The sequence below is a fragment of the Argiope bruennichi genome, chromosome 2 (genome assembly GCF_947563725.1).
Source record: "Argiope bruennichi chromosome 2, qqArgBrue1.1, whole genome shotgun sequence".
In the NCBI taxonomy this organism is placed as follows: Eukaryota; Metazoa; Arthropoda; class Arachnida; order Araneae; family Araneidae; genus Argiope; species Argiope bruennichi.
In genome coordinates, this window is record NC_079152.1 from 114118646 (window position 1) to 114136050 (window position 17405).

Consider the following 17405-nt stretch of genomic DNA (forward strand, 5'->3'; position numbering starts at 1 on the left):
CTTGTAATAACTCTAAGGTGTCATTTACGGATAAAATTGGGTATTCAAAATCTGCTTTTGATTATTGAGTATAAAATTCATGATTAATATCGATTGTGGATTTCTGTGAACTATTTGCAAGACACAGTCCAAAGGTATCAATCACATTCCTTAAAACTTTTAGACATTCCAGTCTTTCTGCTCCCCAAGATTCCTGCTTTTGTACAGACAAAATGATTCGAATTTTGCGAAAGCAGTGCAGAATGCATTGATATCTTAGATTGCTTATTATGATTATTTATTTGAATATTTGTTGGTTTGAAATAAGAGTTTATGATTTTAAAGATTCTACAACATAAAATACTTTCTGCTATTTAGTTTCCACTTTGAAATTTGAAATGTAAAAAGCAGATATATTTTCCTTTACTGCTTAATTCATGAATGAACCTGCGCTCAACAGATAGATCAAATACAAACACTTTTTTCTTCCTCTGCACTGATTGGTATAGAAATGTGTAATTTACGAGATTAAAATATTTGAAGCCCCTTCGATGTATATATATATATAGGGTGTTCATTAATTATTGTCGGGGTTTCCGTACCTCATAACTTTCGAATAAAAAATATTACGCAAAAACCGATTACATATTCGTAAATTACAACTCAAAGAATTTTATTAATGATATTAAAATGTAAAGCATGCACAATTTGCACTTTGTAGGCATTCAGCTGAAGGCGGTTATGGAGAACGTTCCATATCGTCGTATGTGCTCGGTCTTCCCGCTCCCCTTCGGTGTAGAACGCTACCAGTTTCCTGAAATTGTGTTAACCAGCGTCTGAAAGAATTATCCGAAGGAGGATCTTTCTTGTACGTGGTCATGAAGCGACGTTGAGTAGTTATGACTGATTTAGTTTCGAAAAACCACAATACACACATTGCTTTTTCTTGCACGGTCGCCATTTTTATTTATGACGTCATAATTACCCAGACTGCAAATGCGCTAAGATCGCATTGTTGCCACGTAAAATTCTTTGAGTTGTAATTTACGAATACGTAATCGGTTTTTGTGTAATATTTTTTATTTGAAAGTTATGAGGTACGGAAACCCGGACAATAATTAATGAAAACCCAATATATATATATATATATATATATATATATATATATATATATATATATATATATATATATATATATATATATATATATATATATATATATATATATATATATATATATATATATTACAGCTATCCTATATTTTATAAGAGTTGGGTAAAAATTTACATTTATAATGAATTCTTAACTTAAGTATTTGTGGCGAGAGATTATTGACTATCATATTTTTAAAAAATTAAGGTCTCAATACAGCTATCGTTTATGGATTAGTAAAAAAAGAACAATTAACTGGGGAGGTGAAATTTTAGGACTTAACTGGGGAGGTGCGGTCTACGAGACGGCATTTCATTTACACTCAAATTAAATTTTCTGCTGAATTTATTAATATGAAAACTGCTAATATATTTTCAATATTTTTTTTTTGCTATATAGATATAATTTAGAAATTTTTCAAAATGTATTATCATTGAAAGAAGTAAATGCGTTGGAAGATACATTTTCTTTTCAAATAACATATCACAATAAATAATATTCTTGAAAAAACATATTACTTTTTACTTTTTAAATGATATTTATTTTTACAGTATATAGAAGATAATATAATGTAAAATTCAACAATTATATCTATACTTATATATAAAGCTCAATGTGTGTGTGTGTGTGTGTGTGTGTTTGTTGACGCTCTACAGAAAAGACCATTTCACCTGCAGCTACCAAATTTGGTACATGTATAACTTAGAGGTCGGGAATGTGCACCTGGGGTGCTTTTTTTGAATTTTTAATTAAAATTTTAATTATTAATTAAAAACTAACTTTCCCGCCAAAAAGTCTTTTCATTTTCCCCAACGCCAAATGAGTTAGGCTTCAGTTTTTTTCCCAACAGTAAAGAGGCTAGGGTTAACATTTTTCGGCCGATTATTTCAAACGAGTCTGTTTATTTTCTTAATGTTTTGTGCATTTTAAATTAAACATTGTTACTTAATCGATCTTTCAGATTCATTCTGAAGTACTTTTGAATTAAAATAACACAGAATAAGTTAAATTAAAAATTTCTAATCTGCATAGCGTTACCCCAACTGGCGTAGAAAAATTCACGCTTTTGCGTTACCGTAACTGGCGTTGAAAATTCACGTATGCGTATTGTGTTCTGATTGTTGACAATATTATCAACGGATGAATCTTGATTTAAATTATTTTTAGGTTAGTTGCATGCTTTTGTAATTAAATTGCATTTATGTTAGGTATATATTTTTTGTATATGCTTATATTTTTAAGTACATCGTTTTTTAAGTAGTTTTTTTAAACCTGTTTTCGACCGATTATTTTAAACGATTCATTTTATTTTCTTAGTGTTTGATGCATTTAAAATTAAACATTGTTAATTTATCTATCTGTTCATGATGAATCTGGGAAAATTTTGTTGACAAATTCTTGAGATATTACATAAACTAAGAAAGATATTCTTTAGTGCCCATAAAGTTTAAACGCTCAGTGACTCTGTTATCAGAAATCATATTATAAAAAAGGCTTTGTTTCAGTAAAAAATATTATTATATTAATTGCAGATTAATTCTTTCCACTTTATTTTAAAGCATAAATTCTACGAGAGCTAACAGAAAATTAGAGAGATACATATTACGTTATGACTGAAGGCCTTTATAATATTATGAGTGAATTATATGACTGTCAAAATTTGAAGTTTTAAAATATTTTGATGAAGGATCTATTAAAGTAGGAATTGCGTAAAATATTTAATTATTAAAATTTAAAATAATATTAAGATTGGCGAACCGGGTAATAACAATGGGTAAAATTGGTCCTTTTTTTTATCGGCTTATGTGACTTTCATAGACGGTTTTCTCGGGCATTTTAAACATAGAGGTTAAGAACTAGTATAAAAAGCAACCTATAAATTCTGTATATGTATCTCTTGGTATTTTAATATATTTTATAAATTTTTCAAAATACATTATCTCTAAAAAAATTTATTATGTTTGAGCATACATATTAGAATCAGTTGAATGCGAACTTTAAGCAAAAATCTCTTCTGTACAATTATCCTTATCACTAAAATCACTTTTAACTTCATTTAAAAGTGTCTGGAGCACTGTTTCATACCTCTATAAGCTAGAATAATAACTCTATAAGCTATAAATAATTTTGTGATCATTCAAAAAAAGGTCGAAGTTTCTGTTTTATTCATTTGTTTCTTTATCTATTTATATATTATTTTATTTGTTCATTTATTTATTTCATATGTTAAACCAAAAATCTAGAAATTTTTCAAACCTTTAATACAATTTTAGAGTCTTTATTCATAATTGAAATGTTAAAGGAAATACAAATCCATTTTTCAAAATGTGAGAAAGAATCTTAAGTTTTTATTCAATTCATACAGTTTCTTTTCTCTCTAAAAACTTTCCAAATTGGAAAAACATTGCATTTTTGCCTTTTTATTTCGCTCTCAGTCATTTAAATGACAAAATGAAATTGCGAATGAATTTTATTTATTTTTATATTTTAACTTCAGCATTTGTCAAATTATTCCCAGTAGTATCTGAATATTCTAAGCTCATTATGTTCCATGTAAAGTAACTTTTCAATTATTTTACAATTCATTTTTATATTTTCTATAAATCATCAATATTCTTGTATATGTTAACAATATATGGGCTGATATTCATTCACTACATATGCCAATAAAATATCTTTCCCCTTAAAACAAGATCAGTAACAATAACGGAATATTTTTTAACGTTTTCAAAATTGTACATTTATTTTCGAATAGCCGTATTTTGATGAATTGTTAATTAGTTGGGATTATTAAAATTGTTAAATTTAAAATTTTAGATTAAATATCCTATATGTTTTGATCATCACTTTTCCCAAGCAAAATAACTTCAGTGAATTTCAAATTTTGATAGACATAAAATTGATTTTATTTTAGAAGTATCATTCTATTAATTATATTATGTATTTCTCTGATTTTCTCTGTCTGTATATATAATTTTTGCCATTCTTCGTTATGAAGTTAAACAATAATTAGACATACATAATATAATATATATTTGGGAAATTTTATTAAAACCAATATCAAGTACATTATTGAAATTACTGAAAATGAAAAAAAAAAAAAGAAAACAAAAAAAAAAGCTACATTTTCATATTTTGTGAACCTACAATGTAAAAAGAAGATAAAAGTTAAAGTAGGCAGCATTAAAAATATTGGTTTCAAGGTACTCTTAGTAAAAATAAACCAACTTGAAATATTATATTAGTCTCTTTTAACGGTCTTATGATTTTTTTTAATTTAATTTGTTTAAAATTTTAACTTCATTTTTTAAATTCTTTATTCTTGACGAAAGAGTTAAAATTATAATGATATTTCTTTCGAATTTTAACTATTGCCAAATTATTCCTTTTTATTTGGAATTGGTATTTTTTGTTCAATATAGTTTTGAAACAGCTTGTTTCCATCGGGGTTGGAGATTGAAAGTGAGCAGGAGATGAAAGTCCCTATTTTCCTATATTATTACATTTAATAAATTTTTTTTAAATACTGTTGCTTTTTCTGTATGAGAATAAATAAGCTGACACCATTAATCGGCATCTGATGTTTTATTTTTATTAGTTAGACTTTATATTAAATATCTAGAATCATATATTTATTTATGAATAATAAACAAAATAAAATAGAAACTAGAAATTCAAAGCAAAATCTGATGTCGTATAGATTTTTTTTCAGAATTGATAAAAAAAAAATAGATCATTTGCAGACAGAAAAATCTCACTAAAACTCAATAAAATGAATAATTTAAATTAAATAGCAACCCAAATGTAATACAACATTGAAGCTCTTCTGATTCTGATTCTTATTGCTAGTTTATTCGTCAAGAAGAATAAAGTGGTTCAACTATTTAGTGGTATAACTACAAAGAAACTGAAATAGAGAAAAATGCATCTATATTACCGATAGCAACTTATATATAGTAATTTAAAATGAATTCTTTTGTAAAAGTTGTGAATTTATTTATTTTTTTGCAGAAGATTAATAAGTCATTATAGTTACCTATATTAATTGTGATATTTAATTTCCTTTCTTCCCTAATTTAATTAAAAATCGGCTTGCTAATAGTGACTTAAAAATATCTGAAGGCAATAAAATGAAAAAGCAAACATTTAATTTTGATTTAAATCTATAATACACTAGATAAAATTTTACTACAAATTAACATATTTCACAATCTTGTGTTTTAAATTCACATCTGGATATAGGTAAGATATTATTTCAATGAATTAATAACAAAAAAAAGCTCAAAAAGCTCTAATTTTACAAACATTTTTAAAAGAATTCCTTATTTGTTTTATTACAAAACTATTCGACAAAGAAAAGAATTATGTACTATACAGTTAAATACATTTCTATTAATATTCATCTGTAGAAAAGAAGATCAAATTTCTTTTGCAATAAAATAAATTTTTAATTATGTACTACACTCTAACCTTATAACGCATTTCTATTCTTTAACCATTTAATAAAATTAATTCAAATCAATCTATAATACAATGACCTTCAAAATTTTATGCAGTAATAGAAGGCAGTTTCTACGCAGGGCAACGGAAAAGGGTTTAACAGTACTTAAAACAGAGTTCAACTTTATTCAAATCAATATGTAATAAATTAAACAGCAGGTGAAAGTAAAAGAAGTGGATATAATTTAAAACAAGGTCATATTTATTAGACATATAGCTGACTTTTAATATTGTTGCAAAGAAAGAATTCTATTACTGAAAGCAATTTTCGAAAACTTACCTGATAGGTCTTATATTTCCTTATGATGAGGAAAGGAGTTGCGACAGCCAGGGACACCAACCAAATGATGCTGATGACGACACTGGTCCTCTGTTTGGTGATCCGGACGTGAAGTGGAAAGATAATGGCGATGAAGCGATCGCAGGAGATGGCAGAAAGAGTGAGAACACTTGCTGTCAAACATGTCACTGAAAAAATGAAAGGAAAGATTTTTAACCATTAAAACTACAATAAACAACAGTGGATGGTATTTGGTGTATTCATGCCGAAGAATTTAAATAATGGAACCTTCTTTAAGTTATTTGTTCAAGGTGCTTTAGAACGATAAAAAATATAATTTAATTTCTGAATGAAAATAATCTGCTGAATTTTATCAAATGTTTAAATAGAATGACTCTACTGATAAATAGCATGAAATTTTACATTTTTTTCGCCTTATGAACCACTAAAAAGAGCGAAATACTTTTCAATGATTATTTTGGGGGTTGAGACCTTCGAAATATGCTAAAAGGAGAATATACCATGCTTAAAATTGAAGAAAATATCCATTAATCTTACAAAAAACCCCAGTAAAAATGTATTTTGCAACTATAGAAATCTATACCACATACAATAGCATGAATCAAAAAATAAAATTAAAACAGTTTTATAAATAAAATCTATTTAAATATTAAGAATTCTTAACAGAAAAATGCTGGATGTTTGCCAAAAGTTTACTTCTCAACATAATACGAAAATCCACTTCAACGACCAATAATCTTTTTAGCAATGTATGAAAGAAAATAGTGAAATAGCAATTAATTGAACAGAAAATCATAGAAAAGTATGTAAAATCAATAAAATTCGCATAGATGATCTCTTTTAAACATAGCTGATATCAACTGACAGTTATAACTTAGAAACCTCAAGGCAATACTTCGTAGGAAATGCCAAAAAGATATGCGGATTTGCTCTTACTAAAACAAGCCCTAAAAGCTGCCATAATCCTGCAACACCAATCAAGTGTTTTATTCTATAAATAAGCGAATTTCAATGATTATCGAAGAATTCTTCTGAATAGAAGAAAACTTTTAAACTCTAATCCGATTTATTTAAAGAGATGATAAAATGAATCGAATTTTGATTTCCATTCAGCAAACGATTATTGGGGGAAATGTAAGCAATAAAAGCATGAATCCAATATTTAAACTAAAATTAATCATCTCAGAATAATAACAACGTTCCGAATATCTTGGAGTATTTTCTCTTCTGATAAGCAATTTCATTTAATGATATATACCTACTTACTTCTATTTTTTCCGCTTTACATTTTATATTTTGAAGGGTGCCCAGTCTTATCGTGTTCAAACAGCTCATTGTTAAATTGCTAGAAGTAGAGACATAGTTCCGGCAAGAAAAGAATTTTAAATGATTTTTTTAAAAAAATCTATCTCTTTAATTTTCTGTCAGAGCCCATAAAATTTCAACTCTAAATAAGTGGAAATAATACAAAAACATTTTGTTTTTATTGAAACCAACCATGTCTTTTTTTAATATGGAAATTGAAAGTCCTTCGGCATTGAATTTGTATGTGCACTGCAGAATAATTTTCGTAATTTATATAAAATCTCAAAGAATTATTCAACAAAAATTTGTCTGATTCCACGTAAAATTCAGCTTTTAGTTTTAATTTTAAAATATTTAAATGATGTAAATAAAAATGTTTTATTTTATTTCAGTCAAAATGTACTTACGAAAAAATTATGAAGTTTAAATTCTACATAGTCTATTTGTCCTAAAGAATTCATTCTACGATATACTCTTGGCGCTTCATCTTTTAAACAAATAAATGACCGTTTCTATCTTCTGCAATCAAATCTGACCGATTTATGAAGTTTTTATATATCAATTTTAGAACAATCAACATTTTCATAATCATAGGCCAATCACTGGCGAGAAATCCTGGCAGATGATTGGCGCTTCTTCTTTGAAATGGTCGATGAAGTGGTCTAAAATCGCCAGTTTTTACAGAAGAGTGATATCTGAATTTCATAAATTAGTCAGTTTTAGTGATTGATTAGTTCATTGAATTCAACAATTTTTATTTAAAATATTGGTGCCCCAAGAATATTTTGTAAAATATGATTCAAAGGGCAGGAGACCTATGCAAAAATTTAAAATTTGTAATTCATCAGAGCATTTCTTCACTCAAGTTACATAAATATATTTATTTAGTTCGTTTAGACTATTTTATTAGCAGATGTATACCCCAAATTAGCTGATGGACGCTGATTAGAGTGATTATTCTGTATATATTAAATCATGTTCGCCTTAAATTAAACTGTTTATTGAATTAATAATATAGACATTGTAAGAAATAAATGGAGCAAAGAAAACTTTTGCTCCATTTATTTTTCAGAAAATATCATATTTCAAATTTTTTTCACTTCATACAGACAAGTGCTGAAAATTACACTTTTATGTATTTATAAGTAATAGTTTATGTATTTTTCATAAACCAGCTAGTTTTAGTGGCTGATTTAGTTGAATGGAGTGCATTCCTTTTTATTTTAAATATTTTTGTCTTTAATTGATGAAGGGGTTCTACAATCGCCTGTTTTTATTGTACAGTGAGATTCAAATCTTCATAAATCAGTCAATTTTAATGATTGTTTAGTTGATTGGAGTAACTTTTTTTATTTTAATTATTAGTGTCTCAAGAATATTTTGTTATATATTTCTCACAAAGAAGATAATTAAATTCGTAATTCATCAGTGCATTTTTTTACTGATGTTACATAAATTATTATTATTTACTTCATTTAGACCATTTTAACAATACTAAACAGTATGTATGCCCATTACTGAAGATTTACAAATAAGCTATTGAACCCGAAGATGAATGGATATCATGTATATATTAAACCATGTTTACCTTAAATAAAGCAGATTTATTAAATTAATAATATAGATATTGCAAACGATCATAGAAAACTGCCTTTCATTTATTTTTAAGAAAATATCACATTTCCTATTCATTTCATTTCATAAAGTCACGTGGTGAAAATTTCATTTTTCTAGATTTAATTTTCAGTAGTAATTGATTTATTTTTTAATCATAGCTTTTGTAAATGTGATGGCAACACGTGGATAAAAGCAAATTTTTTCCCATTGATGTGCTCGTACAGATTAAATTTTATTTTTATTTTGTGCGAAATATAATGTTGAAAAATTTGTTTAAAATATTTCTTTACAAATTCGTTAAAAATCAAAAATTCATTTATAGGTTAAATCATTGGTATCATTAAAAAGATAATTTTTTGATCTTTCACTTGATGCAAAAATCAATTTTGTGCTGCAATATTTTCGGAAGTTACAGCGGAAAAAAGCTGAAATATCGATTAATTTTTAATTAATTAAAATTATAATAAAAAATTCAAGAAAAAAATCGCTCCTAGATGCGCATTCCCGCCCTCCAAGGTATACACATGCCAAATTTGGTAGATGTAGGTCATTGTAGGTAGATGTAGGCCTGGCCTATTGAGAGCCAACACACACAAACACACACATTGAGATTTATTATAAGTATAGATTTAATATATAATATTTTATTATTATGAAAATTAAAGTCTTAGATACGCACTAGTGTAAGCTTTGCATCGCAAATGTGCATCTTTATTCATCATAGGGGAAAGTAATTTCCGGTGTGTATTGTAAAGAAAAAAATAAAAATAAAATGTTTCTTTTTGTATACCGTCCTTTCTTTCTCTCCGTCACAATCATTAACTCCTTAACTGTTTTATTTTCTTTATTATCTAATAAGATGACACTTTCTATTTTGGGAATATTTTCTTATTTTGATTCAAATGGAAATCCATTGAATGCTTGACTTATCTATGTATTCGAAGAAATTTTAATATTAAATTATAATTCGTATGAATGGTTTATTTTTTGCTTACAACTATCAAAATTCGATAAATCGATGCACGTATGGCACGCGGGCAAAACAGTTAAGTGGTTAATTATTTCTATATGAGCCACTTTCCAACTATTCCTTTAAATCTGAAGTATAATCATTTAGGCCTTATGCCGTTTCTATTTGAATATAAACATAATCCAGATAATTTAAATCAAATTTCCTCCTGCTTTCGTTCATAATTGTTCCATAAAATTCTTAAATTCCAAGCAAGAGGGATTTTTGTAATATAATGTAATAAAAATAATAACAAATAAACCTCAGAAACATGCAATTTAATACTTTTAAAAAAGTTTAATGAAAACTGATCTCTTAAAATATGAAAATTCGAAAGATAATTATTCAATACTTTAATAATGCTTTTATATCATGGAAAGTTAATAACGAGGTTAATTATCAACACTATTATCTCAATAGTTTTCCTAAAAAATTAAAATACGGATTTAACGCTTCATTAAAATAGTTTTTGTCAAGCTCATTTATGATAAAAGTTAAGAAGTGTGATACATATTTATTCATCGACACGTTAGTTAAGCCAAATTTGTGGTTTCGATATTTTTTCTGATTATGATGTATGAATAGAAGGCTGTATTTCAAGCTCACGAAAACCCATTAATTTTAATTACTGATAGTTTAGCGAAAACATTTATTTTGATGCTGCTCAAGGAAGTAGACATTTCTTGGGTGCAGTAATTAATCTTTCAAGGCTACAATCAAATCTGAAAATTTAAATTAAAAAAAAAAACTCTTCAGGTCATTTATAAACCAGTGAACTGCTAAAATATTTATAAATGTAAATGTAATAACTATCGTGAATTTATTTCATAACAATAATGAAAAATATATACTTTTAAACAGTATATAATTTTGAAACATTTTTAAATAAGCAAAAGTAATATAACTGCCAATAAGAATGCAAATGAATAATTATTTTAAGATGTTTAAATTCATATTTTATGAGACGGGAATTTTAATTTTAATCAAATCATGAAATAGCAGACATAGCCATTTATGTTATGAAATAAATTTAAATGTAAGAAATATTTATTCTCTATATTATTTTAAGCTCTTTAACTCTTTTGGGACAAATTTATCCTATTTTCCTGAAACATTTTGTTAATACAGACTTGTTACCTTTAAAAAAATGAAACAAAGACGACACGAATCACTGAAGGGATTCGGGGAATATTCAGTTCCCTTGACGGCCAGCGGTGCATATTTGTACCATCCCCTACAGAGAAAATTAACGACAGGAAAAAACTTTTCACGTGTAAAATGTTTTATTGCCAGATTATGCAATTTTACCAAGGATATAAATTTTTTAATGAGATTTTTTTTAATAAAATGTTTCTAAAAAAAGAGCCAAAGATGATTTTGAAACAATTATGTTAATTTTATTTTTAAATAATAGTTAATGAATTTTAAATCCTTAATTTATAATTTTTGAATCTAATTTCTAAATGTTAGTTTTAAAAATTTTATAAAGCTCTTTCAAAATATGGATAATGTAACAAAATTAGACAATAGAACTTTATATTAACAAACTTATATTAAACATTAATCAAAACTCACTGAGCAAAAATTACAACATGGCAACATTTCTTTTTTAGGTAAAGTTATGATATTTCGCATGAAGCTCGAACTTTTTCCTTCTAGAAAATTGGTAACAACACATACATAAGTAATAAGCAAGTCTTATAATCAAAAAGGACAAACATTTAAATAATCTCTTACAAGTCCTTCAGGATTAAAAGGGATACTTGTGAAATTTGCTTTATAGCTAAGAAATATAGGAAAAGTTGGTAATAGTCGATAGCAAAACCATTAACAGAAAGCACAACCCTGTTGGGTGCATTCTAGAACCAATTAAAATCGATTATACAAATCTTCTAAATTGGAGAAAAGGCCCAGAATAAACAAATAGAAGGCGACTGCAACATCTATAAAAATTGCATACGAAAATTATGAATCATGATAAAATAATCCAAAGTTATTGAATTAGGACCGAATGAAATAAGCACTGCAGCTTCCTCAAAAATCATTCAACTGACAATCATGCAATAATTAAAAATTATTTTTTACGTTTACTCGGATTATAATTCTTGCAATTAAGTTACCATGTCTGTCACTTCATTATTCATAAGCAATTCGATTTACTATATACAAAAGTAACTTTAATCAAAAAAGTCCCCCCAAAAAAAACCCACAATATCCTTTAACTCAGCTGGTGGCGTTTACGTTATACATTTATATAAGGTTAGACTTGTTTTGGATTTCATATTTTCTTCATAAAATTATTTTTTCATTTAGTAATCATCCTGTATAATTTAACTTGCAAGTTGTATTAAGCTCAGATAAAGATTCTTCAATTGTTGGGGAAGTTGGTTAGATGCTCAGTAGGTGATCACTGTCAAGGTATAATTCCAGGCACATTCTCAGCAAATGATGATCGTCTTGTATAATTTGCCGTACATACTCAATAAGTGATCATCGTCATTAAAATTCTTAAATTGTTGCAAAAGAAGTAAGAAAACGGCCGGATAACATGAAATACTAATAAATGATGGTATTGTACATTATTTTCATGTTGTTACTCTATATTCTAAATATAGGTAATAATGAGAAATTATTGTAACAGTATTGTTGGAAATTTCATGCTAATATGTATCTTAATATCTCTACTAGTAATAAGGATGAATGTCTATGTGTGTGTTGATGCTTCGTAGTTCGTTTGATTTATAGCTGCCATATTTTCCTTGTGCATATCTTGAAGAATTGAAATATGAAACTGGCAGCAATCTTTTTTATTTTAATTAATTAAAAATAAACTGAAATTTGGTATTTTTCAGCGATTAATTCCGGAACTATTTTTGCACAAAAATAATTATTGCATTATTTGAAATTTTATTTTTTAATGAAGGACATTTAATCGACATTGATGTTAATATTCCTAAATCCTTTTACAAGAAGATTACGAGAGAAAAAAATGGTGGAGTCTTGGAATCAAGAATACCTCCTTTCAAATAAAGGGAGCTTAACAAAGAAATTTTTTCCATCCATTAATAAGAGACTGTCATGCCATCATTTTTATACTAATTACAAAATAACCCAATTTCTCACTGGTCATGGTAACTTTAAAAGTTACTTGTACAAATTTAATTTGTTTCCGTCATCTTCCTGCGATTGTGATATTGGTGGGGAGGAAAATGTTGAACATGTGATCCTTCTATGTTCCAAGTTTGTCAAAGAAAGACAGATCCTAAGACTGGCTCTTAAGCACATGAATTTAAATTGGCCACCAGAGTTTCACCAACTTATTTCCACTAGAAGTGCTTTTGAAAATTTCTGTAAATTTATTGTTGATATATGTAATCCTTCATAACTGTTAAATTTTCTTATTTTTCTTTTTGTAATGTGTTACATACTTACTTCTGTAAGCCCCGTGTGATACTTTGTGGTATAACTTGTGGTATATTCATAAATGTTCAATAAAAAAAATTAATAGGCATATAAAGTTAAAAATTTAAAGGCGTTAAATTGTTGGCATTTTTTAAATATATTTGCATAATGTTAACAATGAATTGCATTTTTTCTCTGAAATTCAAACCATTTTCATATTTTCGTCAAATGACTGGTTAAAAGCTGTACAAGAGGGAGTCTATTTAATATTTGTACAGTGTACAAGGCAAATAAAAGAGTAAAATTCCACTACCGCAAAAATTAGAAGGACTGATTTTCGTTAGAACAGTATATATGCATGAAAAACAGAACACATATAGGACAATTAAAACGACATGGCTTTAATATCTAACAATTTGATTAAATTCTGAACATGAAATAGTATCTAAATGATTTAACTGAAATTGAATATTACCAATATCCAAGGCGAACAAGCTAATGAGATCGAGGAGCCTTATGAGAAATAAGAAAGAAATGTATCAATACCGAGGAAATTATAAGATAAGTAATCCTTACATATAACAGGCTAAGTTTTCAATAGCATTATGCCATTTGATTTTAATAGGATAGTTTACGTTACGAACAAAACAGATAAGAGTCTATTAAAATAGCATGTCATTGATGTTCTTCACAATTCGATACATAAAAATATTTTCTTGGGGAAATTATGAATATTGAGTTATGTTTAAGAGGTATTATTGCAAATAACCCAAACCAGATTCCCAGAAAACAAGCATTGGTCGTCAAAGAAAGCTAGTAAAATAATGAATATTTTTCATCATTATAAATTACTCAATAAAATAATGTTGAAATGAAGTTTTAGCAACAATTTATTTTAACCTTTCTAAATAAACTCATGAAAGATAAATAATTTATATTTCAAATATATTTGATGAAAACTACTGTTATATTAGCAAATGACAAATTAATTCCTTTAAAGATTTTTAAGTTCGGTAAAAATTTAATTACTTCATCTCAAATAAAAGAATTTTAAACTTCGAAATCACTTGGCAGTTGTTTAGTCAAGAATAATTGATAGCGACATTAAGTAAAATCAAAATATTTAGAGAAGGAAGAGTAAGTAACTATTGATTTTGTAGGAAGATACAATTCAAGGAGTCAATTAATTATTTAAAACATGTCATGCTTGCCTTAGTAGAAAATATATAGCTTAGAGTAAAGTAATTGTTATTCACTTCATAAAATATAGGGTCCAAATGAGAGAAAAAGTCATTTTATTTGCAAAAATACAACTTGTTACCCATTCTATAAGAAAAAAATATAAAATTTTATTTTTTAATAGAGAAATTTAATAATAAAATTACTTGGATAAATCTTATTATACACTTATTACAGTAAATACTTTAAAAGGTATATTCACCGTAATCATTCCTTTAAACTTAAATAAAATCGCATTTGATGCTGCTGTTTTAGAAATTTTGTTGTGTATTTACTAATTTAATTATAATATTGAGATGCAAAACACAATAGCATGTCATTTCATTTGATTATGTTCTTTTAATAATGCATTTTAAATGTAAACTGAAGACACATTTATTATTTAATAGTTACTTATTTCTATTGTTATACCTATCTTTCTAACAAATTTACAAAACAAACTAAGTTGTTATGTTATTACGTTAAAAACACAATATCACTTGATATTGTAACGCACACCAGCAATTCCTTTGAATATTTCAAGGAGCGAAATCATGTTTTATAAGGATAAATAGCAGAACATAAATGGTTGTACTTAAATAATGAGTTTTGTTAGCAAAATATTAATAAGAATTATAATTTTTGCCTATTAATTTTGGCAAATATTTCAATTTTATGATAAGAAGATTGAAAAATCAAATGTAATAAAATATTTCATCAGATCGATATTTCACTGAACAAAACGGTTTATAGCTGTCTATACTCGTTTGTATCAGAACGATACTTTTACAAATGTTTCATTATTACAGATCATGTTATAGTCATAACAATAAGACAATAAATAAGTGTGCCTCGAAAATCTCTGAAAATGATAAAAATGTAAGGAAAGGATTAAAATTCTTTGAATGTACGGAATATTATTGTATCTATAGAGTATATTTCGGATTACTAATAATTATCAGCATTGGTTGGTATCATGTAGCAAAAAGCCGAACTATCTCAAGCAAAATATGTTAGTAGCAAGAGAAAATTGCTGATATTTATCATACAGATTTTATTTATAAGTATAGCGACCAAATTGTTTTTAATGAGTAATCACTAAAATTTTTGAAGAATTATACTTTTTATATACAACTGATTTTGAAGATCCGGATTTTATTCATTTTCATTATATTTCAATTTATGAGCAGGATAATCTGGTGAGTAAATCTACATGCTCTTTGTAGTTTCTGATATAATTTATAAAAGTAATAAAGTTTAGAATTATACATTTTTACTTCTTATGTCTTGGAAACGTATCATAACATAATTACTTATCGATGATGTCATAACATACTGCTCTGGACATCTGGATAATAATGATCTTTTTGTGTGTGTGTGTGTGTGTGTGTGTGTATGTGCTTTATCAAGGGTCACCCTCAGGCATGGATTCAAAGAAAGGGATTTTTCTGTGAGGGAATACAGAGATTTGTCTAATAATGATTCCTCGTGACCCGAAAATCCCCTGAAATTCTGCTCAAGAGATATACCATTTTAACAGAAAGGGAATACAAAACAGCAAATTAGAAGAAAATAACCACTACAAAGTAAAAATACAATAACAAAAATAACAATAAAAACAAAAACTAGCACTAAAATTAAAAACGAAATGGCCAGAACATACCATCAGCAGTCAAGGAAATTTTAAGCTACCGATTGTGATTCTCGCTTTTTAAAAAACTAACGGTAAATTATGTAAACAGATGTAGGCTCCCAGTGCCATCTATTGAGTGATTCAATATGCAAGGAAAGTTCTATTTTTATTTAAGCGAAAGGATTAATCCCAAACCATACCTTGTTTAATTAAAAAATTGACATTACAGTAATTTCTAGGAAATTCATTTTTAATTAAATTTTTAAGGAGGTTGTTTGATGCTTCAATATAGGAATTTTTATTATTGCAAACCCTTTTGATCCTGTTAACTTGAGAGAAAATTAGATTTTTGAAAATTTTAAGAGTTTAGATTGGAATGGTAGTTACATAGTTTTGTTATTTTAAAGTTGAAGTCATCCCTTTTATCGTATATACCAACTATTGTTTTATCATTAGCAATTTCGATTTTTAAATCCAGAAAGGTAGCCTCAAGTTGATTTTTATTTGTATCTTTTAGAATTAAATCTTTTGGATAGCAATTAGTAATAATATTAGTATTGTCGAAGTTAATCAAAAGTAGGTCATCAATATATCTCCACCCGTTTATTAAATTATATTTAATTATTTTTTTCTCACAGTAATGTAGGAAAATATTAGCTAAAGCACTTGAGAAAGCAGTTCCCATTGGAATGCCCTTGACTTGTTTATAAAATATAATACCATTAAAAACGTAATTTTCAGTAATATTAAAATTACATAACTCAAGCCAGTTATTTTTAGGAATGATATTTTCATTTAAATATTCGTCATATATAAAAGTGCAGACCTTTATTAATTTTTCATGAGATAGATTAGTGTATAAATTTTCGAAATCAAAAGTATTAAGTTTATTAATGTTGTTATCTTTAAGAAAATCCAATACTTCTTTGTTACTCGAAATAATAAAGTTGTCTTCATTTTTTATTTTGTCCAGGATAATTTTTAAGTATTTAAAGAAATGTTTACCCTTATAGTAATTATAACTGCTAGTGCTACAGGTTACGAATCTGAATTTTAATGGATTTTTATGAAATTTAACTGTTGGGAATAAATAAGGATAGTTAAGAGAGCAAGTCTTAGTTTTGGTTTTTTTTTTGCGAAAGCTAGCATTCTTTTATCTAATTCCTTTAACTTAAAGGCATGATTATTAGTGAAATATATTTTTGAAAAGATAAAAGCAAATTATATTAACTAAAATTTACAGTTTTATATTATCTAATTCTTTTTGTAAAGAAAAATATAATAGTTC

At 26.8% G+C, this 17405-nt stretch overlaps 1 protein-coding gene across 1 annotated transcript in view; it reads right to left on the reverse strand.

Moving 5' to 3' along the window:
* The window catches only part of LOC129961761 (QRFP-like peptide receptor), a 184753-nt gene that overhangs the window by 57540 nt on the left and 109808 nt on the right, over positions 1-17405 (reverse strand). The window contains exon 2 of the mRNA XM_056075320.1: positions 5913-6100. Coding sequence (XP_055931295.1) covers positions 5913-6100 — 188 coding nt within the window. The remainder of the gene's footprint in view (positions 1-5912; positions 6101-17405) is intronic.